This window comes from Nothobranchius furzeri, chromosome 12 (genome assembly GCF_043380555.1).
Source record: "Nothobranchius furzeri strain GRZ-AD chromosome 12, NfurGRZ-RIMD1, whole genome shotgun sequence".
Lineage (NCBI taxonomy): Eukaryota > Metazoa > Chordata > Actinopteri > Cyprinodontiformes > Nothobranchiidae > Nothobranchius > Nothobranchius furzeri.
The window spans coordinates 18,285,893-18,310,957 of record NC_091752.1 but is presented as its reverse complement, the minus strand read 5'-3'; the positions used below and the strand labels follow the sequence as shown (position 1 = coordinate 18,310,957).

Here is a 25,065-nt window from a genome sequence, read left to right as displayed (position 1 = left end):
GGGGAGGAGACATCACAGACTATCACTGAAAAGGTCCTATCTGACAAATATGAAGCAAACTGGACTTCAGAGACCAACAGACTTAAAGGCGTGAGACGAGTATCTTGTGATCAACCGCAGTGAAAGAAAATAAAAGTTCCAGCATGACCAGCAAAACTGGATACCTCTCATCCACTGCACATTTTGGACCTTCAGAAGACCCAATTCAGTGTTGTGACATGATCTGAAACTAGATTGGAAAGTTTCTAGAATGGAGTTATCAATGAATTGTGGCACCCTATTTAAAATTAATTATAGAAATCTTGTAGATAAAAAGATGAGATTTGAAACAGGTCGAAAATTCGAAAGAATAGATGGATTCACATGGGTTTTCTTTAATAGGGACAAACCACTGCATGCTTAAACAAAATGTGAAGAAACCAGAGCTTAAAGAGGAGTTCAACAAGACATGGATAAAGTGACCAGTGACTGGATTTACCTCTTTAGCAGGGGAGAAAATCTAGTGGGCAGCCAGAAATATGTACCGTAAAAAGTTAGTTTCTGATCCCATTTGATATGTGCCATGGATTTCACATATGATGTCCGTAAACTTTAAAAACATATTTTAATGGTAAAAAAGTGCTTATTTTCAACAGTTCTACGTTTTGTGTGAAAAGACGTAGAGGGCTACAAATGCTCATCTCACCAAACTGACATCATCAAACCAGACACGGAAATGAGGAGAAGTTTAGGCAGCGAGCTTTGAATCCTTCTTTCGGGACGAAAGGAGAGTTAAACGTGGAGAAAACCACTATAAATCTGGCCAAGAAGCAGCTACGCTGGGTAAGAAGAGATTTTGCAGTGATGTCGTATATGTGATGTCTGATATGTAGTCATTTTAATTACAAATTTTAACAATAAAAAAATCTCTAATTAGGTGACAGACATAGTTGAAACACATATAATAAATCTTCAGTTAAATTGAAGCTAAACGTGTGTGATTCAGGGCTACGAACCCGTTTTCTTCAATGTTTTTTTTTTTTCGTTCAGGGGACCTATGAGCTAGCTGGAAGGGGAGGAGACGAGGCTCCCTACACTAAATCAGTTCAACTCCAAAAGAAAATTTGCATATTTTTTAAACATTTGTATTTCTCCAAATCACTGATGGTGGCGTCCCAATGAGATACTGGCTTTGATTCATTATACATATTTTGTAAATTTTATTACATCAGACACTTTAGTAATAATGAGAATTCCTGGTTAAAGATATTGAATGATTGAATAAAATAGGTTAAAATAACTGCAAATGAATTCAGAATCCATTATTTAAACTAAGAGTTTAATATAAAGTTTACTGATTAAATTTTTTGAAAATGTTCACTGAATGCACTGTAGTTGGTTTTCACAGGACCCTGCAAAATAAAACAGCTTTATCTGAAGTACACTGAAGGTTGTTTCTCTAATTGTCTCAAACAACACAGCAACATTTTCAAATAATTTCCTCCTTTTGGATAACAAAGGGTTTGGTTTTTTTGTAGATCCCCAACATATTAATGGGGTTATGTGAAGAAAATAAACAAAAGCTCTAGGATAAAATCAGAAGCAACAGATAAGAATTGAAGGTTTTGCTGATGTCCTTCACCGTAACTTTTTTTTTCTAAAGCATCTAAATACAAAAGATGAGGAAAGAATGCTTCTTGCAGAGTTTAATAGTTAATGATCATGCTGAGCAGCTAGCTCCTCTGTGTTTGTTAGGGAGAGCGAGGAATACCGGGAGAGCATGGAGAGAGGGGAGAACCCGGGGAGACCATCATCGTGAGTATGATGTTGTGTTGATTGATCCGTCACTTCCTCATTCATTATTTACTGCAGACCAAAACGTTTCTTCGTTCGTTTTGTTGCAGATGCTAAAAAAAAGTGTATAAAGGTCATTAAACACAACTTTAAGTAAAGTCACTGCTCATTACTGGGAGCTTCTGGTGGATTTCATTCACGCTACATCACAAAACGAAAGAAACGCTTTCGTGCGGTATATTTTAAAACTCACAGATTTGACTGTGAGTGGATTTGTGTTCATTTGTTGGTTTAAAACAATAAACAGGATAGCCTGAGACAAAGAATCGATAGAGCAAAAGGTGCCAAACACAATTACTACATTGGATCCGGGTGCTAGAGGGGAGATGGTGTTAACAAGATGTGTGATGTGTTTGTAGGGCCCCGTGGGACCCCCGGGGAAGCCAGGAACTGAGGTCGGTGGAAAATTCCCAACTTCACAACCCAGAAACATGTCTTTTGTTTTTCTAAATGATTCTGTTTAGTCAGTGCTGGTTCCATTTCAGGCACTTAATTATTGCCAAATGTGTCAAATAATCGGAAGTCTCGTGTCTGTCTGATGTTTTTGTGCTGATATGTTCAGATGTTTTATTTGCATAGCAAAGCTACCCTTTGTTGGGGGTAATTCTGAAATTTATTTTTCCCTCCCCCTCTTATCCTCATCTAACCCTTTTCTATCTGCATATGGGAGCACGGTGCCCACAGTTCAGCCTGATTCTGTTATGTTGCGTCTTGGCTTCTTATTGTTATGTCACACCTTGATGGGTTGTTCTGAAACTGTACTATCGTTGTACTGGGACGCTGGTACAATGACAAATAAAGATCCTTGATTCCTTGAAATAATTGAATTTATAGAGATTCAATCTCTATTGATATTCTTCAGGGACCTCGTGGACCGCAAGGTTTATCTGGCCCACCTGGACCTCCAGGAAAAGAGGTGAGTGGTCTCAGTTATCACTTTATTTTTACTCCCACATGTATCTGCAGATAAAAGAGGCATAAAATACTGTCACAATGAAAGTATGCGTTTCACAGCTCTTAAACGCAAATCCCCACCAACAGCGAGGGATCTGAAAATCTGCAGCCTGACATGTTATCTTACTTCCTGGAGGGTTTTTCACTCTGCTCTTTGTCTCAATTTAAGGGCTCCCCAGGTAGACCGGGTCCACCGGGCCCTGCTGGACCTCCAGGTGAACCAGTAAGTAGGAAAATCTCATTTACACTTTGTGCAGTTCAGCATCACTGATCAGCAACGGGACCCGCGGAGATCCCATTGCAGTCCGTGTTAATATTTAGAGCACAGCTCCAGTTTGGCGATAAATAGCTACTGTTCACTCACCAGCTTCAGTTTTAGCAAAAAGAAAATCTTTAGCTTATTGATAGAGAGGGAGGGGTGTCACATTTAGGGTTGTTTTTTTATGCATTTTAAATGCATTTGTATTTGTTAGGGTTAGGGTTGATAGCTGCAATCTACCACATGCTGCTTCTGTATCTCAGCCTCGTCATGCAAATAATTCTGTTTATCTAAAGTTAACAAAAGGTGCATGGCATAGGTGCTGTTGGTTTTATATTTTGTGAATTAAGAAAATAATTTGACCTAACTCTGAGCTTTTCTTTACTTGGCCGAGCGTTCAAAGCGATGGCATTTTGAGGGTATGATGAGTCTGAATAGTTGTTATTAAAGCTTCTTCTTTGCTAGATAGAAATGGAATCTCATGGTGAGTCAAATGCATCAGACATCTTTCTATGAATCCCATTACTGCTGTTTTATGCAGATGGTTGTGTTTTTAGCCATTTCTAAGATGCTGCTGCACCAAACAAACGCAATCTGTTTCAAAAACATGAATGATTAGCTCTGAAGAAAAAATAACACTTTCTCCTTCTTTTTTTTCTGACAGACCGCCCTGCCTATTATCGGAGACACAGGTGCTTTACTCAAGGTATTTCATTTTCTTTGTTCTCAGTAATTACAGCCTTTCAAAAACAATGACTTGCAAAAAAAATAATGTTGGGTTAGTCTTTTAAAAAGATCAGGGTTTGTTGATTTTAACCTATGGGAGCTACCAAGACAGGCACTCTAAGCCCGTGAGTGCCTCCACCAGGATAACTGGGGAAGAGAACCAATATTTTCTCAGGAAATCCAGGAAAACTCATTCACCACAGGTGACAACATTCTAAAAAGCCTCACAGTGAAATGGATGTTGTGTACAGTAAACATATCTCACCTCAGATGCAATGCACAAGAAAAAAAACAAGCTAGCAGGAACGAAAGTCAGTGGTAACACATTCATAGACACACAGATGTAGATGCAGGTCTTACACAATTACATTTCAAAAGATCTAATCATGTCAATTTATTAATTGTAAATGTTATATGTTGGTTTAATTAATGAATAAGTAAAACACAAACTCTTTATTTATGGTTCTGAGATAAAGATAATAATTTGCATCTTGCAAATTTTGGCAACACTTTATAATAAGGGTTAACGCTAATTGCTTAATAAAGCATTAACAAAGTATTAAATAACATATTAACAACTGCTTAACCATATTATGTAATGCACTACTATGCAGGTATTAGCCATGTTTCCACTGTAGAGTTCAGAGACATTTCTGTGATGGAGAAAAGTGATCGGGAGATCAGAAGGTTCAGGACTTTGCTAAGTCATCAGCATATTGCTGCTTTGGCTGCGAGTGACTTCACTGATTAGTGCCAAAAGGCATCCACAAACATTTATATTATGAAAAGTTTTATTCAGTCAAAATTTGCTGTAGAATGAATCCATTTGGGGGACAGGGAGAACGGCTGTGTGAAGTGAAAAGTGGCGTTAAACCATAAGCATGGGTTACAGCGTTGTGGACGTATTTTTATGCATTTCTTGGTGTTTGGAGTTTAAAAATGGTGATTTGTTTTTTATAGCAGCAGCTTTACGTAGGTAGAGCAGGTGGTACAGTAAGCAGAAGGTTGCAGGATTGATCCCAGCTCTGGCATGTGTGTCAAATTTAGTTAGTTAGTTTCTAGCTTAGAAAATTAGGCAGTAGTTACTAATAAATGTCAGTTAGATTTTACCCAATTCCTTAAGGTATTTCTTAACTTTGAATATAAGTTACTACATATATGGGGTATAAATTAATTAAGCAAATTGTTACCTCAGTTTCATTGGGTAGTTTCGATAGGTTGCTTTTTTTACAGTGTGCTTTTCTTCCATTCCGTTTCAACAAAAAGTTTGAGTTAACCACAAGTCCCGCCCAGCGACTCCATCGGACCATGTTCGAGTACATACTCCAGTACCGGTACTCTGGTGACTCCTGAAAGGGCCCAGAAAATGGCCCTTTGGGGCTGGCCCTGTGAAACAAAGACACATGCGTGCCTCAAAGGTCCGGTGTATTATCTGGAAGTCTCGATAGTGGAAACAGACCGGATTTTACAGCTTTTAAAAGAACTGGAATTCTGATTAAAGTTATGAATGGACTTTTGGTTCAGAAATTAAAAAATAAAATAAAATAAGCCAACGTTTTCAACTCAAGCATTTTCTTTCATTCTGAATTTCTATCCTGGAAAACGATCCATTCTCACTTGATTAAAATTACTATTAATTGTCAGGTTTAATTAATGAAGTTTCCTACATCTCTATAATTTTGAGCTCCCACATATTTTTCTAGAAATATTTGTCTGTAGGGACAGTTATTCTGACCCAAATGTCACAATCAATGACTTTGACAAAGTTCACCTCTCACTTTCATGAAAGACACTCATGGAGAGTTCCCCTTATTTCTGCTCAGTAGACATTTAGGATAACATTTTGTGTCAGTTTAGGTATTGTCTCCCACCCAGAGGAGGTGTCAAAATATGAGGTGAAAATATGGTGTGCCAGCTCAGCTTGATGAAATTTAATCTGTGCCACCGCTTTTGCTTCTTGCCTCGCCTGCGCTGGCAGAACGCCTGCAGTGTGTGCCAGACGAGAGTTCCCGGGCTGCCTGGGCAGAAGGGAGAGAAGGGGACCCCTGGAGCGCAAGGAGTGGAAGGCTTGGTGGGAGAAAAGGTACTTTTTGATCTGTCATTTTTTAAATATTTTTGCACTGGATTACAGGCAAATAGGCTGAGTGGACTTGGATATGGTTGTTTTGGGCAAAGTGTGTTTTATTGCTAAACTTTCTGATATCAGTTAAAAAGACAACAAGTAAAAAATCTAATCTGATCTTTCTGCAAATTTAATGTTTTACTTAATGTCGTTGACTTCTGTTATCTCTGAAATTTTGAGAGTTTAAAGGTGTGGTTAACTGAAAAAAACATGTTTTAATGATTATTTCTGATAATTATCAGTCACTCTGAGTTTTTCATGCAGGCTGAACATGAAAACAGTCTCTTATGCCTATCTCCTGCATTAACTTCTGATAGAAAATGGACGGTGAAATGTTAGGATTTGAAACTCCTCACACTGTGATGTCGCACTGTGAATTTGCATTCATGGCCTAGCCCACCATGGCTCGCACCTGCCCACAGGAAGGCTTTTTTAAAATAATTTTTGCAGGGAGAGCGTCTCGGTGATAGTAACTTTGCAACACGGCTGAACCTGTTCTGTTAGCCTATTAGAAGCGAAGTGTGTGCAAAACATTAATAATAATGAGTAATCCTTCTGTTTTCAGCTCACCTCTGCACCAGCAAACTTCTCAGAACAGCAGCATCATGGCTTTTTTTAAATGACTCACAAGGCATTTTACACTAGAGAACACTGCAAATGTATTGAATAAATGAGTAACAAAAACCTTGATTAATTAATTAATTGGTAACACTTTACAATAAGGGTCCCATTACTAATGTTACTTAGTTCATTATTAAGCATTAATAAGCAAACGGTCTCTTTATTAATGCTCTCAGTGTTGTTAACTATTAAGTGTCATTAAGGGTGGAACAAAGAGCTGGGGGGAGGTCTGCTTAGTAATGCATTACTCAATATGGTTAAGCAGTTGTTACTGCTTTATTAATAGTTTAGTAATGCTTAATAATGTTTAATTAACATTACCAAAGAGACCCTTATTTTAAAGTGTTACCAATTAATCTTTTGTTTACACCAATCCAGAGGGGCCTGCATGTTTGTGGTCTACGGTATGTTAGCAGTGCTTCATAAGAAAGTTGAATCTTTACTTCTGTTTTAATTAGGGGGATCCTGGTGTAAGAGGTCCCATGGGTAACCCAGGGAAGGAAGGCCCAAAGGTAGGCAAGGAAGTAATGAGTTTTGAAAAATACAAGTAAATAACTTAATAGAATTGCCACAAATTTAATTATTCAGTTTTTCAGCATGGCAAGAATCTCTCAAATTAACAGTGCAGTTTTAGCTAAGTGTTTGTTCTGTGTTTAATCTTGTAAATGTAGGTTTACATTGACTAATTATTTTAATAAGTTTCTACTCCTATCATCGCTGTAAGCCTAAAGAGCTGTTCTAATATTCATATTATTATGAACACCCGTGCTTTCTGCAGAAGTTGTTGCTATGGATACAGCCTTGCACCACAGAAAAACAGGCTTGGAAATTTCAAGTTGTGTGCTGGAAGGGCCTTTTTTAAGTTTACACTCATTTACCCTTTTAGTTTGAGGCTTTTTCTCTTCTTGTTGGTGAAAAATATTCACTTTTCATTCAACCTTACTGCTTTTGCTCCCCTGCAGGGAGTAAAAGGAGAACGAGGGTTCCCAGGCCCGACTGGAGATAAAGGTGACGAGGTGAGTGAGAGAAAATTTCATCTAAATGAGTTAATCTAACCATCAGGAAGAAATTGGGACATTGAGAGATGCATTTTTCAAAATAATTTAAATGTATTGTAATTTTGGCCTCTTTAAAGCCTGACCACTGTGACTTCTAAAGAAGCTATCAGATGCTATCCACAGGGCTCCATGTGCATTGGTTCTCTCAAAGGACTTTCCTTATGAAGAACATTGCCTGATGCATGTTTTCCTATATGTGTAATTAAACCAGGGTACTCTTTAGAGAGGGGCCTTTCATTGTTATCTATCAGCAGAGAAGCCAGGGGATATTTACACAAAAAGCCATCCATTTAATTAGAAAACATTGCTTAAATTAACAACAAAACATCTTTTATGAGGTTGCAATTAAATAAAAATATCCATTTATACCTTTTTTTAAGTGTGTCTAACGGTCCAGTACCATTTGGGGTAGCCAATATCATTAATGTTGCAGTGTTTCTGCTACTAGATTATTATGCCTCTTGCTATGATGCAAAAGATAATGAGTCACAGCATGAATGAACTTTGCAGGTTTTTTGTAAATCTCAGTTCTCAGATGTGCATAAAGAACACAGCCAGCACCCCATTATGCACGATAGATTTTAAAAGGTCAAAGGTTTTGCGCATGCACAAAACTCCATTAGCAAAGTTGTGTATTGGCAAGGTATCTCACCGTACAGGAGACGATACGACAAACTGCAATACTAAAAGCCAATGCAGACACTACCAAGACACCTCCAGTGATCTTGTTCTGTAAAGATGAAGGTGGTAAAAACTGCTGCCACGCAGCTTTAATTGCAACAAACTAAAAACATTCAGTTAATGGTTGCATGCGCGTTTTAAAAATACCGATTCAGTATCATCACAATATTTCAGTACATTTTCCTTCATCCCTAGTCTTATCGTGGTGCTGGGTGGGTCTACACATTTACAAAGTTTAGAAGTCAAAGATTTAAAGTAGGATTGACTGTGCTGACCTCACTCCTAAGCTACGACCCTATATCTCTGTCAGAACTGCGTTAGCATGGCTTGACTGGTTCTAGCACCATCCTGACATGGTTTTAGGAGAGTTGTGTCAGGATGAGATCCAAGGCATGGTGCAAGGGCCTTTGTATAGAGTCCTCATCGGAACATGATTATAATGTATAAAACAGGGTAATGGTGAAGGGAAAACCCCTCTTGGTCAGTACTTAGAGCACAACATTGAGATTAGGTTTTCCAAATATGTCGCAGTCCAGCCCTGCGATTGATCGTTGTAGTAATGAAGTGAGTAGTGGGGTTTTGTAAATGGCATCTTTTGCACAAAAGGAAAAGAAGAAAAGATTGAGAGATCAACAGAAGAATTAAGGCAGCATTTGTAGTGATGCGAATGCTGACCGGTCTGTTGTAAAGAAGAGGGAGCTAAGCCAGAAAGCAAAGATCTCAGTTTATTGGTAGATCTCTGTTCCAGTCTTCACTCATGGTCATGAGTTTTTGGTAATAACTGAAGAATAAGATCGGGAATACAAATGGCAGAAATGCGTATTTTTTATTTTTTGTTTTTGCAGGGTGGCCGAGGTCAGCCTTAGAAATAGGTTTAATGTAACATTGTGTAGTTCATACCATTAATCTCTAAAAATATCCATCGACATGTTGCAAATGAATTAAAAGATGCCCAGTTGTTGAAAAATATTGGCAGTTTTATAAGATATAATTAAAAAAAAAATCTGTTCTAAAATATATGGGAGTAGGTCTAAGTCTCTGGGCCGTGAGGACAAATCACATTTACTGATTTGTAACAAATGGTTACAAAACTTTCGCCATTAATAAAGTTTGTTGTTTTATACATTTATCTCTACACTCGTTGCCAGTGATGAAAGAGAATCGGATGTTCTTGTTATTTTGTTGGAGGTTGTACTCCCGGGAAATTTTGACCCTAATGGCCATCCGTTGGTACGGTCTTACTCAAACGCAAAAGTAATGCTTGCTTGCAATCATTTAGGTAAGTACTGCCCCTATCACCTGGGAAAATGCACACTGTCTCTTTAAGTTTTGGAAAAAAACGTTTGTGAACGCCAATCTACTAAAGGAGCAATGGCCGACAAAGAGCGGGTCTGATAGAGCTGGAGCTGCTTTATATTGAAGAACAAAAGAATGACGGATGGATATTTTGCTGACGCCCTGATTGGGCTGACCAATCACAGATGTGCACTCTTCATTGCGTTTAATAGATTAGGCTTTACTCTTACTATCCTTACGTGTCTGTCAGAGAGCCCTTGCGTTGATGGATAATGGCGCTGCATGTCTCCGCACCATCTGCAGATGGAGAAGTATAAACTAGACTAAAGTAGAGCCCCTGCTCCTGTGTTTTATAGTACATATGGTTATGTTTTACCTTTCTCACGTCTTTCAATCTTCCTGCTGTTTGTTCAATATTGAAGTCAAAAGTCTCAATTAACAGTTAAGTGCTTGTGAATAGATCCATCCATTACTCTCAACATTCTAGAGGCGTACCATTATAAATTGCTTTTTGTTTTTTGTTCCACTCTGGCAATTATTTTAAATGAATAAACAACAATTTACTTTGATTCCTGTAGGGAACGCCAGGAGTACCTGGACTTCCTGGTGTGACGGGTCAAACAGGAGCTCCAGTAAGAAGTGTTGCCATCATATAGAATTTTGTTGCAAACATTTTGATGTCAACTAGGGTGCTTAAAGGTGTGGAACACTGAAAAAACATTTTTTATCTTATTTATGATTATTAATTGGTCACGCTGAGTTTTTCATGCAGGCTGAGCACGATAAGAAATTAGACAAGCCTGACAGATCTACATCACACTGCCACTTAACATTCATGAACTCAACCATTTTGACTGGCAACGGGGGAAGGCTGCTGTTGTTTTAGTGTCCAGGAAACAGCAGAGAATGTCTCAGCTAGTAGAAGCTAACCAGTAGCACTAGCAACTTCACCACATAGCAGCACCTCTCAGGCTTTTGTTGGCTTGTGGAGGTAGAACATCAATGCTGCAGAGAAAACTGAGTCAGTGGTAGAGTCACAATGAGACATCTACGTATTCGTGTCTATGCACAATGCTGCTATCCAATCTGAGGCGAGATGTCTAAATATCCAGAAATAAGACCCCCCCCCCCCAACCGCTCCACCACCACCACCCACTCAAGTAAGACTTACAAGGCATTCATTCCTATTAGAGTGTTCCAGACCTTTAATGGCCATTTTTAAAATGGATAAACTCTTAAACTTAGAGCAACTGTTTACTTTGCAGGGACTAATGGGCAGACCTGGTTCAATGGGCCAACATGGACCAAAAGGAGAAAAAGTAAGGTGCCTTGATATTATTTTCCTTCATAAAGCAGATCTACCAAGTGTGTATGTGTATAGTTAGTATTGCATACTGGTAATGATTATGGATAGGGTTAGTCACAATCTAGTCACGAACATGAACAGAAGTCAATGACAGTTGTCACAACAAATGCTAGATGAGGATGTGCGAGTGTGTGTGTGTGTGTGTGTGTGTGTGTGTGTGTGTGTGTGTGTGTGTGTGTGTGTGTGTGTGTGTGTGTGTGTGTGTGTGTGTGTGTGTGTGTGTGTGTGTAGTTTGCATTGTATAGACATTACTACATCTGTTTGTGTTGTAAACTGTGTTGGAGGGCATGTCTCTCAGCTTCTGTGGATGTAATGTGTGCAGTGGTATGTGAATTTTGTGCACACGCACACGCGCGCGCGTGTGTGTGTGTGTGTGTGTGTGTGTGTGTGCGTGCGTGCGTGCATGCGTGCGTGCGTGTGTGTGTGTGCACGTGCGCATTTATGTGTCTTTGTCCCCGTGTGCTATAATGTGTATAAAGTGAGTGTGTTTTTCTAAAATGTCTTTATTGCCATGCGTGTCATCTGTACATTGAAGTGGTTCATAAATGCGTTTTAATGTTTGGTCACAACACACAGACTGCAGCTGCTGCTAACGAGCGGCGGCTCTGAACCTTGCTTGTTAAGGTTGCCGTGGCAACGTACCTTCACTCGTCTCCCTACGGGGGGATGTACAGAATCCTCTAAAAATATTGCATTTGCCAACATCATGATTTCTGGTTTTGTAACTGAAATCTGAACCAAAATGTAGTTAGGCTGACCTACTGTTAGAGTGATGAGTCAGTGATTTCATTAAGGGCTTTTTGGGTTTGTTTCCCTGGACCTAAAAATGCAGACACGAGTAGGTCCAAATGTTTCATTCCTTTAATTCTTCAAAAATTGCCTCCTGATATTCTAAAGCTCGCTCACAAATTCATGTTGTTGGTCTGCATTTTCTACAAACGATACCTGCTGAGAAAAGGCATGATAGGCACAGCAGCAAGTCTGATGGAAACATTTTCTGATTCATTTTTCTTCATCTTTCCTCTTTAATCAAGAACAGTTTGGCATTGGGTGTCGGAAGAGGCCAATTAGATCTCTGAATCCGACGAATCTTAGGCAAAAGTTTAAAAGGGACTTTTGTCCAAACAGTAGTCATGATCATTTTTGATATAAATACTTGTGGGGGATTTACCTGCCCTGCTTTTGCAGTTTGTGCTGACAGAACAGTATCTGCGTGCGTTGCCATGCCACTGTAGATTTACTCAGAAAGGGTTTAAGATATTCTGCCTATTGGATGGTTCACTTAATTGAATATATGGGATGACAGACCTAATCTGGTTTGGGCAACTGAGTGGAGAATCACAGAGGTAAGAGACAAATAATAAGTGACATTTAGAGGTGGGGGGAATGGGAAAACAATATTCAGAAAGGGAGTTTGCATTTTCTCCCCATGCATGAGTGGGTTTTCTTCAAGTACTCTGGTTTCTTCCCAATTGTCCCTAGGTGTGAGTGAATGTGATTGGGTTTTTGTCTCTGCGTCTGTGGTCTTCTCCTATTATCGCCCGATGACCCTAAGGATAGAGACGATAAGATAAAGAACTGATGAATGAATGAATATTTCAAAGGGAATAGATTAATGGAAAAACTCAAAGTCTAAAAAAGTGTTAGTTTTCCAAAAAGTGATTAAATATAAAAAAAAGATACAGCAAAATGTTATTAAAACAACAGAAAAATCCTCACTCATCCCATAATATCAGCAGGTCTACCATTGGCTGAACAATTTTGTGTCTAGCCAATCACAACGCTCTATGTCTGTTGGATGGACTTGATACTGGTGCTGCAATGGAGAAAATCTACAAAGATGGCGTCAGATCAGGAACAGCTCTCATTTGAAACCGCTTCATGGCATCAACTTTGGACAATTTAGACTTGAAATTTCTTTGAGGAATGAGTGGATAGAGGCCCTAAGTTGGTTATTTCATAAAAGCATGTTCTTGCTTCTTCTCCTTCTTTGGTGGTATATGGCAAACTGCCCCTTTGACTAAGTGCTGCAATGATGAGTATGTCATATATATATATATATATATATATATATATATATATATATATATATATATATATATACAGTTTTCATCAACATACTTGGACATTGCTTGTGGTGTACCACAGGGTTCAGTATTGGGTCCAAAGTTATTTATTCTATATATTAATGATATTTGTAAGGTTTCAGAAATATTAAAGTTTGTAATGTTTGCTGATGACACAAATATTTTTTGTTCAGGGGAAAAATCAAACGAACTAATGGAAATACTTTCTGCAGAAATGTTTAAAGTAAAAAAATGGTTTCATAAAAATAAATTATCATTAAATTTAAGTAAAAAAAAATACATGTTATTTGGGAATAACAAAGTAAACACCCAAATTGTGATGTATATTGATGGTGTAACTATTGAAAGGGTGAATCATTATAAATTTTTGGGTGTTATAATGAATGATAAAATTATTTGGAACAACATATAAAACATATTCACAACAAAACTGTAGGAAGTATTTCCATATTAAATAAAGTGAAACATTTCCTGGATCGCAATATACTTCACATGTTATACTGTGCACAGGTGCAACCATATTTGAATTATTGTGCAGAGGTCTGGGGCAACACTTATAAAACTACATTATCACCAATAATAATATTACAGAAGAAAGCCATCAGGATTATTAATAAAGCGGGCTATAGAGATCATACTAACAACCTGTTTTTGAAATCGCGAGTATTAAATAGGGATGCACCGATCAGGTTTTTTTGCTGCCGATCACCGATACCGATATCAAAGAATGCTGATCACCGATACCGATCACCGATGCCGATCACGTGGATTGGCCAGAAATTTTCTACAACATTATGAGTGCTACAAACTACATAATCTGGGAATAAAGGAAACCTAATCTAAAATGGTCTGTATTAGGGTTGTCATGGTGTGAAAATTTAACCTCACGGTTATTGTGACCAAAATTACCACGGTTTTCAGTATTATCGCAGTATTTTTTTTTACGTGCTACATTTTCACACAGTTAAATAAACCCTGTATGTCAGGAAATATTGTCCTCAGTTTGTGTCTAAATTTAGTCTAAAATGTGTTATTTTGTAATTATGTTGTTTATTTGTTTACATTTTCCCCTTTAGTCTTTAAAATACCAATATTTGCTCATAACTTCTTATTTTTTTGTCTGTTTGATGTCATCATTTTAAAAATATTAGTTCAGATGATACTCAGTACTCAAGTAGCCTTCTAATCAGATACTTTTTTACCCTTACTTGAGTAATAAACCCTATATCTGGAAAATATTGTCCTCGGTTTGTGTCCTTCCAGTGAGCTTTGCAGATGTGGGAAAATGTCATCAGGCAGTAATCATTGTTAAATTCATAATTATTCTCTGAGAGAGACCAACTCTGATCTGCCGCTGGGAGCCCCGTAATGCATAGCGTCATTTCAACATGGCAGTGTCTGCGACACGGTTTATATGCAGGTAGCGGCGCTGTGGCTGCTTTATATAGCGACTCGTTGCATTCTCCCTCAACCCAAATCCTCGGATCACACATTTTAGCTAAAACGCTAACGTTCGCTTGCCTTGCGTTGACTGTAGAGTTGTGGGTGATGGTCACGCAGATGTGTCATGAGATTTGAAGCGTTGCTGCCTTTCACAGACACTTTTTCTACACGTGCTGCAAACAGGATAGCCGTCTTCTATCAACTGTCCCTCGGCATTCTTCAAATATCTAAAAGATGCCCGTACTTCCGACTTTGTCTTCTTTGAGGGATAATAAATGTCCTCCTGACCGCTGCCGTCTCCTCCTTTGGCCATTATTTCAGCTTTAGCTTCAAGAAAGTTTTGGTTGTAAACAACGAAGCGCGCAACTTCAGCAGATGATACGGTGGCTGGTAAGGGTCACCGCGCCTACACCACAGCCACGGTAAACCCACCAAGATATTATAGTTTTTTTAAAAACAAGACGGTTATTATTATTGTCAACTTTTTTTTTACCGGGGTTTACCGCTACACTGGTTACCGTGACAACCCTACGGCTGATCGGTCTGCTTTGATCTATTTTGAAAACTCCGATCAAAATCGATAGGGGCGCTATCGGCCGATTACGATCAAATGCCGATCCATCGGTGCATCCCTAGTATTAAAGTTTACTGACCTTGTTCAATTCTTGACATTACAAATAATATATAAAGCTAATGACAAACTACTCCCTGGTAATATACAAAAGTATTTCTCATGTAGAGATAAACAATATAATTTGAGAGAGGAATGGAATTTAAAATACCCATCTGTGCGAACAACAGTGAAAAGTCAGTGCATCTGTTTGTGGGGTAAAATTATGGAATGGATTAAATAGTGATTTAAAGCAATGTCCAAGTATGACCCAATTTAGAAAGTGGTACAAAAATATGGTCTTCATGAGATACAGGGAGGAAGTGGGATTTTGACTCAAAAAGATCCGATGAGTTGTGTGAGGGTTTAAGTGTACAAAGGAAAATGGGGTGTGTTGTAAGTGTGTGTAGTAGGGAATGCTAATTGCTGTGTGTGGTGGATAAATGGAAAAGGTATGTGGAACTATTTTGTATGTAATGGTGTAAATGGGCCATTTGACTATAGATGAATATAGAAAATTTATGATGAATTAGGAAAATGACTGTTCCTTTTGATCTTGAACAAATGGGAAAAGGGGGGTAGGATTTAATAAGCACTAGCTTCCTCCTACTCCTTTTTGAACAGAATATGATAATTTAATTTTTGTGGGATTATCAGTGTGATTTTATTTTTAATGTCTACAATGACTGTTGTTATTATTATTATTATTGTTATAATAGTTATTTTTATTCTTATTATAATGTTCGAAATAAAGATTTCTTTCATTCATTCATTCATTCATTCATTCATTCATTATTCATTCATTTCATTCATTCCATTCCATTCCATTTCATTTCATTCATTCATATATATAGGATAGCCTGCCAGGCTATTATATCAGTGCAGTGGTTATAGCTAAAGGTTACCATTTTCAAAGGCATGTTTAATCATTTTTTATGGGTTTCTATTTTGCAGGGGAATGAAGGACCTCCTGGCAGACCAGGACTTCCAGGACCTCCAGTAAGTCCCTATACTGCAACAAGAGCCATTGATCAACAATAATCCCCCAAACGTCTCTGATCATTATAGGTTTTCCATCTCCTCTTGCACACAAAATGTTGTTTTGTTACTGATACTCCTAAGGTTACAGAGTTAAAGCCATCTGTTCAGCACTTGTGGTTTTCACAGTCTAACAGCGTTTACCACAAGTAGGAAAGTAAATCTGACAAACAAGTGCAAACACGATCACATCGTGGCCACCTGCTTGCTGGCATTGAATCATGTTTCATCCCTTTAAAAGCCAAGTGAGTCAGCACCTCTAAAAGCAAATCTATAATTCATCGGCCGTCCCCTTGAACTTGCCGTGCACCCCCGGCCCCTGAAAAACGCACGTTCTAGTGCACACCCACACAAACGCACCTTGGCCTCATAAAGCTGCAGCCTGGGCTGACAAGAGAATGGGCTCAGCAGCCTGAAAAGGGCACGGGCCTTTGCCTGCTTCTTAATGAGAACCTTGACTTCTTCTTGGTTTACAAAAGCTGCCCTCTACAAATCTGTCACGGGAAAACATCCTTTTATGTTCTAATACTAACCCACAAAAATCAGGATTACTCAGTTCTCATGGCCAAATCTCTTTAATCACGGCTATCCTTTGTGTTTCTGAGACACCCTTGTTTTTTGAATTACAGCTGGCTCGAGGATTATTAAGTCTACTGTTCTCAGGGGTTCTTTTCCTGCTCTTTTCTTTTCTGTCTCTCACACACTGTTACTCTTTCTCTCTCGTTCTCTGTGTAGTCACCAAATGAGCTATTGATCCCCCTCATGTAGCTTTTAAAGGCTTAGCAGTGTATAATTGCTCCAGACCTACTGTACTGTTTTGCGTAAGGTCTCTGTGTAACTAAAACTCAAGGAGTTTCTGAGAGGAGTTGTCTGGTTGTTTTTCAGGGCGTGCCTTATGTGGAGGGCACCGGGATGAGCAGTCTGTACAAGCTTCAGGTAACGGACTGGAGCTCACTGTGATCCTCTTGATTCAATAACAGAATGCCTTCAGTCGTTCCAGAAGAAATGAAAAGAATCTGTTCTTGTTGTTCAAATTGGTTTGACCTACATTGGAAAATATTTGGTCATAATATAAAGAAATGTCTTTCCAGAGTGGTGGAGCTATTTTGGGACCCCCCGGAGCTCCTGGCGTTCCGGTAAGTGTTGTTGTGCCTGAAGTAAATCCTTTTACTGTGTTCTGTGGAGGAACACTAGCGCAGACATGCTAATACTCTATGAGCTGCAGAGGCTGTGAGAGCTGAATAACAAACAACCCAAACCGACCCTCCGGTGTTATCGTGGTGTTCGAGGCTCTTATATCACAGTCAATCATGCACACTGAGAGCTGGGGGTTGGCAAAGGCCAAGAGGCTTCCTGACTCTCAAACTGGTGCGTGTGATTTACCCCAGGACACACAACATCATTGATATGCAAACTGGACTTCAGAAGTTCAGCTGCGCCGCGCCGTGGCAAGCCGAGGTGACCCGGTTTGCTTATCGCCTCCTCCTTCCACCCTCCTTATCAGACAGTTTGTAATCTTGTCCAGTCCTGGGAGATGTTCAGTCACAGGCCCTACAGGGATCCATCCACCACTACCAACACTTAAGGAGGTGACAAAAAGCGGCTGTCCCCAGTGCACAATGCACATGAACTATAGCTAAATCTTTAGATGCTTCACCCTGTACTGCATCCATCACGACCCGGCAGCTCCTCGGGAGTAATCAATAAGAGAGCATCCTCATCAGTGTTAAAAGGAACATGGCGTGCCATTTATCTTTCTTTTTAATAAAAAATGCTGTCCAAGTTTTTAAAGCCTCTGTTAGACCCACACATTGAAACACAGAGACAGCGTTAGCTTGATTTACAGACAAATGCTGTGAAATGATAAGGCAATAAGGAATTTTATGCATTTTAGCAACACTAACCTGCAGCTTGATATTATTTCAGACTCCATTCATGTTTTTTTGATGGTACTGTATGTCACATTCATGGTGGTAATCTGTCCTCTTTTCTTCTCTCTTTTAAGGGTCCCAAAGGAGATGAAGGACCTCCAGTGAGTTGAAGCTTTTCATTTTGAAAAGTATATTTTTGAAGCATTCATCCGTTTTCATGCCGCTCGTGCAAAAAGAGAAGCCGGAGCTGCCAGTTGCCTTCCATCATTATCTCTCTGGTTTTTCCACCACACAACAAAAGTCAATAAAGCCTCGAGCCTGAGTACTTAACCACTCTCAGTAGAACCCAACACAGAGAGAAATATGACTTAGTCTCCAACAAATATAAAACCTTTGTACCATATTGTCTTGCCAGTGGGAACCAACATACTCACTCCACTTCAAATGTGCTTCCCAGCCCCTCTACCCTCAGATAGAGCTGTGAAAACTCTCACAGTCCACACGGACCTGAAAACAACTTGACGTCTCTGCCATCAGCCTGAATTCTTTACCCTCGCGGGACCAGCTGAACATTTATGTTTTTCATCGTTTGGTCTGGCAGTGATTTTTCACCGGGATGTTAATGTGACATTTTAATAAATTGTGCGAACAGCTCGAGTGCAGTGCTGGAATTGCCCCAATCCGTCTCACAGCTGATCCTCTGGCTGGTCCACTCTCCCTGTTAGCCACAATAGCTTATTCATGACAATCTACATGTGTGACAATTACCTGCACAATTCATCTGTGTCAGTGCCGGTTGCTCTTCTGTTCTGCGTAATGGCATTTCTCCACAGAAGCTCGAGCAAGAGCAGGAAGATAGAGGCCATCACTTGCTCGAGTACGGGGAATTAGACTCTATTTTTAGAGCAGAAAGAAAGTCTTTTTGTGGAAAGAACCCTTTTTCCCCCAACAGATCTATAGCCTTCATGGTTTAATTATATGTGCCATGAGACATCTGGGGTTGTTTTCTCAGAATTGTCTGATAGTGCTGTGAAAAAGCTTTTGCCCCTTTACAGATTGACTCTGCTTTTGCTTTTCTGGCACACTTAAGTGCTTCAAATCCTTGGAACCAAAAATCCAAGATATCCGGACAAAATATAAAATTCTGTTTAAAAGCAATAACTTGTTTTATCACAGTGAACAACCATTCAAACCAACCTAGTATGTAATTAGTTTAGTTTATTTCAAACAAAGAAAACATACGTAATTTTTTTTAAATACCACAAACAGAAAAAAATACATATCATCATCCCTTCTCTGTTTGAAAAGGAGTAGGCTGAAGTGGAAACTTATATGTCCCTACCCCTTTTATACAAGTAATTTTTACTTGTTTACTAAATCTAACACAAAACCTACATTAAAACAAACAAAATGGTACAAGTCACCAAAAAACCAAAAACCACCAAACCATATGTGAAGATTTAAATGAAGTTAAATTAAATTAAATCAGGAATTTACTTTTATTAATCGGAAAGCTGAGCGCAGGTGAGCTAGCCACACGCAGTCCTCATTACCGCCAGACCTTTAGAAGGGAGGAATCACTTTGATCGACTTTATGGGACAACAGCAAGAAGGCTAAAGGATCTCAAAAAGCAACACATTGTGACCTTTTCTAAAGAAATTCCCAAAGAAAATAACCCAAAAATTGTTTGACTGGGGTTTCAGGATCTCAATGGTTTGCTGTTCTGAAATGTTCAGATTTTAGAATCATGTAAAAGCACAAGAAAAATCTTTTGTGATAAGGGGTCGAATCATTTCTCACTGAACATCAACAGCCATTTGCCTTAAATGTGTGGTTGACCGAAAAAAACATGTTTTATTGATTATTTCTGATTATAATCGGTCACTCTAAGATTTTCATGCAGGCTGAACATGAAAATAGTTTGACATTAACTTCTGATTGAAAACAGACAGTGAAACTCTGTGATTTATCATTGACGGACTCGCCCATCTTGACTCGCGATGAGAAAGGCTGTTGTTGTCCGGGAATCAGCAGAGAGCGTCTTGGCTAGTTTAAGCTAACCGTTAGCATTAGCAACTCCACTACACAGCAGAAGCTCTTCCTGGCCTGAGGTATTTGTGTTGATAAAAACTTTCCCGTTGCAAGTCAGTGGTTGAGTCTCGTTGATATAACCAATCCAGAGTGAGATGTCCAAATATCAGGAAAAAGACTAAAAACCTGCCGTCAGAAGCTCTGGTGTGATGTGATGTGGCGTTAGGTCCGAGAAATAGTGCATTTGTTTTCCACCTGAGAACGACTTACAAGGCATTTTAGAGACCACTGCAAATGTGTGTTTATACCAAGCACTCCTTTAAAGCAGGAATCTGGAGTTTTTTCTCAGATGGCACCACCTACAGGCGTCAATAATTTATTGCTCCTTTAAGCCCCTCTCCCTGCAACTCTCATTCATGACTGCACACCAGTACAATTACAATCATATATATATATATATATATATATATATATATATATATATATATATATATATATATATATATTACATGTCCATAAGAAATGTTGCCTACTCTGCACCTGTTCAACATCTGAGTTTAACACAGAGATGCTTTAATCGTTAAAAAGCTGGTCCAAGGTAAACTTTTTGCTGGTTTTCGAGGCGCTTTTTGGCAAGTTTAATCCATGGACTTTTCTTTGAGTAGAACCAAGCAGTCGTGGGATCAGTATTCATGATTCGCCATGTATTTATAAACAGCTTGAAAATGCTGCTCAGTCCCGAAACTTCTGCAAACGCACGCTCCGTGATTGACATCTGTACGTAAGCCGATGTCTAATGGCTAATGCTTAGCGGCACTCAATTCAAATTGCATGGGGCCGTGTGTGATGGGGCCTTGGCAATAGTAAAAATTGACGTATTGCCTAGATTATATCACAGAACAGGGTCAGACATCTGGATTGCTGCTTTGATAACAAACCACAAATATTTATTTGAAAGAAAACCATGAAAATTACAGGCTCTTGTGTGTAATATTGCTCTGTGTTTGCACAGTTGTTTATTCACGTACCTACAGCTTTTCATTACCAGTTTAAAATCAGTTTTATGCTAAATTTCCCCATCCTTCAGGAATGGGAGATCAAACACTCTAATATGTGTTATAAGTCTATATTATCTGAAATAAGGAGGGATCTCTTCATCTTAACACAACAGGTGGTGTGTTTTCCTCTCACAGGGGGAGCCGGGACTCATGGGTTTACCCGGGCTTGAAGGGCTACCCGGCGCGAAGGTAGGCAACAGAAACATTTCTCACCTGCAGTGAGCTTACCCTGACTGCAACACGAGGAGAGGCACGCTCTCTGAACCACTTTCTCATTACAGAACCTGTAAAGAGCATCTTTCTGAGGGGAGATATCCATCTTTTGAAAAATGAAAAAGCTTGCCACAGCGAGAGTTGAAAACATTATGGCTTCTAGTTGAAGTTATAAGTCAGCTTGAGGGGAAACCAAACATTAACAGAGGAATTCAATTACTTATGTATCTGTTTAAATATCACCTTAAGGAGTTTTTCGTTGACATTTCCAAACAGGATATACAGCAACGTGGAGCCAAAGCGCTAACGTGATAGCTAACAATCTGCTCAGTGAATTACCAGCACCAGAGGCATTAGCCTTTATAGAGCAACACTGCATGGAGTCCTCCACAGCCGCCTGCATCTGAGTGTGTATAAGGATGATTGTCAGTATATGACTGCTGGAATATTTAAGTTTCCTTGACATAAATGATTTCATCATCTTGGGGCATACTTTAAGAGGATTGGCTCATGCAAACAGTGTGTTTATTGTACATATATGTCCTTTTCCTGAGCAGCCTAGAGTGTTTACTCCTCTCCTTCCCCTTTGCGTTTGTTTAAGTCACCTGTGGCATTCATTACACTCAAGCTTAGGCAGTTTCCTAAATCAATATCTGCTGTGTGTTTGCCTAGCATGACCGGGATCTATAGTCTTCATTATGTAATGTGTCTGTCTGATATGTGTTGTCAGGGTGATATTGGTTTGCCTGGGCCCTCTGGGACACCAGGTCCTGCAGTAAGTACGTCTTTACGTCATACTTCCCTTTGATCTTTCGTCTGTATTGTTTAAGTCCATAGCGATGTTTTATTAAGTATTGAATACCAGACTTCACCGATAAGTCTCATGTCTGTGCAATACTCTGGCCGAGAGCTCTGTAGACTTGGTCTGACTGATGGATTTATTGTGCGGCTGTGCTTCAGATGGGAGCTGTATTATAAATGTGAATCTGCAGAGGTGCTGATGATATGACACCATTGAGGACCTGTCATACAAGGTGTGTACTCTTCTTCTCTGTGATTGACAGGGGAAGCCCGGCACTCGCGGAGAGCCAGGGATCCCAGGAGAGCCGGTGAGCCAAAGCCTTTGACTCTCTTTGAACTGTCAGTTCTGGCATCATTCCTTTGTCACTGCAGACCGACACGCTGACTGTCTCTGTTCTCTGACAGGGTGAGAGGGGGCCGATTGGCGAGACAGGATTCCCTGGACCTGAGGGACCCCAAGGTGTTCCTGTAAGGATGCAACACAAATACTGTCCTCTTTCAGTATCTATTGCCCAGCTGGCTTCATATGGAATATATAGGGGCAAACATTATGGTTTCCAGCCAAAGGCTGTAAATATAAGATAGATAAACCCTCCACACCGTCTCCCATTTGTTTATAAAGATCTCAATTGAACACATCTAATCACTACCAGAAAATACATAAATGGAACTGAAAGTGGGGGCAGATGATTGACACCCATCAATTTCTGAGCCAATGGAGCTACGAGGTAACTGAGCTAACCTGGAGCTAACCAAAGCTAACCCTAACCCTTTTAGCCAGAAAACCACAGTTGAGGGACTCTGCTACCCTCTGCAATCTACGCTGTAATGTAGGTAACTTGAGGCTTGTGGATATGGAGAAGGCTTATGACCGTGTCCCCAGGGGCACCCTGTGGGGGACGCTCCAGGAGTATGGGGTGGGTGGCTTTCTGTTAAGGGCCATTCAGTCCCTTTACCACAGGAGCGTGAGTTTGGTCCGCATAGCCGGTAGTAAGTCGGACCTGTTCCCGGTGAGGGTTGGACTCCGCCAGGGTTGCCCTTTGTCACCGGTTCTGTTCATTACCTTTATGGACAACATTTCTAGGTGCAGCCGTGGTGTGGAGGGTGTCGAGTTTGGTGGCAGGAGAATCTCGTCTCTGCTTTTTGCGGATGACGTGGTCCTCCTAGCTTCATCCAGCTCTGACCTTCAGCTCTTGCTGGGTAGGTTTGTGGCCGAGTGTGAAGCGGCTGGGATGAGGATCAGCACCTCCAAATCTGAGACCATGGTTCTCGACCGGAAAAGGGTGGCTTGCCAACTCCAGGTCGGGGAAAAAGTCCTACCTCAAGTGGAGGAGTTTAAGTGTCTCGTGGTCTTGTTCACGAGTGAGGGTAGGAGGGGTCGGGGATTGACAGGCGGATTGGTTCAGCATCTGCAGTGCTGCGGACGTTGAGCCGATCTGTCGTGGTGAAAAGGGAGCTGAGCCAGAAAGCCAGGCTCTCGGTTTACCGGTCGATCTACGTCCCAATCCTCACCTATGGTCATGAGCTTTGGGTAATGACCGAAAGAACGAGATTGCGGATACAAGCGGCCAAAATGAGTTTCCTCCGTAGGGTGGCCGGGCTCAGCCTTAGAGATAGGGTGAGGAGCTTGGACATTTGGGAGGGACTTGGAGTAGAAGCGCTGCTCCTCCGGATCGAAAGGAGTCATTTGAGGTGGTTTGGGCATCTGGTCAGGATGCCTCCTGGACGCCTCCCCGGGGAGGTGTTTTGGGCATGTCCTGCTGGCAGGAGGCCCCCGGGTCAACCCAGGACACGTTGGAGAGGTTACCTCTCCAATCTGGTCCGGGAACACCTTGGGGTCCTGCCGGAGGAGATGGTGGAGGTGGCCGGGGAGAGGATGGTCTGGAGTTCCCTGGTTGGGATGCTGCCCCCGGACCCGGATAAGCAGAGGAAGACGACGACAACAACGCTGAGGCCTTCCTTGGAGCAAGGAGGGATGCAAACCGCTAGCACTAGCGCTGAAAGCTCATCTGCTACCTGTCAATCAAAAGGACACGCCTCCGAGTGTTTATAATTCATAGGTTTAATTACATCTAAATGGAAGAGTTACAAAAGAGAGTTGTCGTTCTTGTAAACGACCTATTAAATGTAAAATGTTTTCCGTTCCATGCTGTAAAAGTGTTTATTTCTACTGTAAAGTTGGCATTTCTAACATGAGAGTCAATGGGTAGTTGTTCCTTTCTGGAGCCAGCCCCTAGTGGACAATTGGGGAACTGCAATTCTTGTCATTTACCTTTACTTTTGGCAGGCGAAGTTTTCCCATTTGTCCAACAGGTTTTGTGTCTGATTTCCATGGTGGACCCATAGGGGTTTGCCCACAAAGATTTTAAGTGGGTCCCTTTGAAAGTCCATGTAGGGTCCATTAAAATCTATGTGGGCACACCCCTGCGTGGTCACCATGGAACTTGCTGACAAAACCTCCCAGGACAAATAGTGTGTACCCATATGTTTTCCATATGGAGCCCACTCTCTGGTTAAGCGCTAGAGCCAATTCACCTTCGCAACATTCATGGTGGATTCACCAGATTCAAGGACAATTTGGATTAAATATGCACGCTATCGACCACTTGTCCCGTAGATGATTATATTCTTACATTCCTCTATGTAATTACCATCAGGCATACTTTCTATAATTTCCCCCATAAGCGCACTATGGAGCAATGTTCAGTCAGCAATCAGGACCATTTTCCCTTGGTTGAGATATCTCATTAAGTGTGGAGATTACTAAGAGTGCAACAGTGCTGATCCAATCAAAGGTGGAAGCTGATAAAATTTCTTTGTTTGTGTTGCGCTCTTTGAGCAGGGGAGGCCTGGAAAAGATGGAACTCCAGGATACAAGGTGAGTTGTGCGAGCACGTTGCAAATCCCCTTATAGAAAGAGCTTTACATCGGCCGAGCTACAGAAAGATGGCACAGCAGATTTTTATCTTCCCCCCCCCCCCCCCCCCCCCCCCCCC

The 25,065-nt window shown here is 40.4% G+C and overlaps 1 protein-coding gene across 2 annotated transcripts in view; it reads left to right on the top strand.

The window, feature by feature from the left end:
• The window catches only part of col19a1 (collagen type XIX alpha 1 chain), a 197,324-nt gene that overhangs the window by 145,105 nt on the left and 27,154 nt on the right, over window positions 1-25,065 (top strand). For both annotated transcript variants that reach the window (XM_015944438.3, XM_070542381.1), the window contains exons 27-45: window positions 1,735-1,794; window positions 2,193-2,228; window positions 2,696-2,749; window positions 2,957-3,010; window positions 3,711-3,752; window positions 5,751-5,855; window positions 6,974-7,027; window positions 7,478-7,531; window positions 10,129-10,182; window positions 10,816-10,869; window positions 16,011-16,055; window positions 16,980-17,030; window positions 17,186-17,230; window positions 18,100-18,126; window positions 21,191-21,244; window positions 21,999-22,043; window positions 22,333-22,377; window positions 22,475-22,537; window positions 24,912-24,947. In XM_015944438.3, the coding sequence (XP_015799924.3) occupies window positions 1,735-1,794; window positions 2,193-2,228; window positions 2,696-2,749; window positions 2,957-3,010; window positions 3,711-3,752; window positions 5,751-5,855; window positions 6,974-7,027; window positions 7,478-7,531; window positions 10,129-10,182; window positions 10,816-10,869; window positions 16,011-16,055; window positions 16,980-17,030; window positions 17,186-17,230; window positions 18,100-18,126; window positions 21,191-21,244; window positions 21,999-22,043; window positions 22,333-22,377; window positions 22,475-22,537; window positions 24,912-24,947 (978 nt within the window). The remainder of the gene's footprint in view (window positions 1-1,734; window positions 1,795-2,192; window positions 2,229-2,695; window positions 2,750-2,956; window positions 3,011-3,710; window positions 3,753-5,750; window positions 5,856-6,973; window positions 7,028-7,477; window positions 7,532-10,128; window positions 10,183-10,815; window positions 10,870-16,010; window positions 16,056-16,979; window positions 17,031-17,185; window positions 17,231-18,099; window positions 18,127-21,190; window positions 21,245-21,998; window positions 22,044-22,332; window positions 22,378-22,474; window positions 22,538-24,911; window positions 24,948-25,065) is intronic.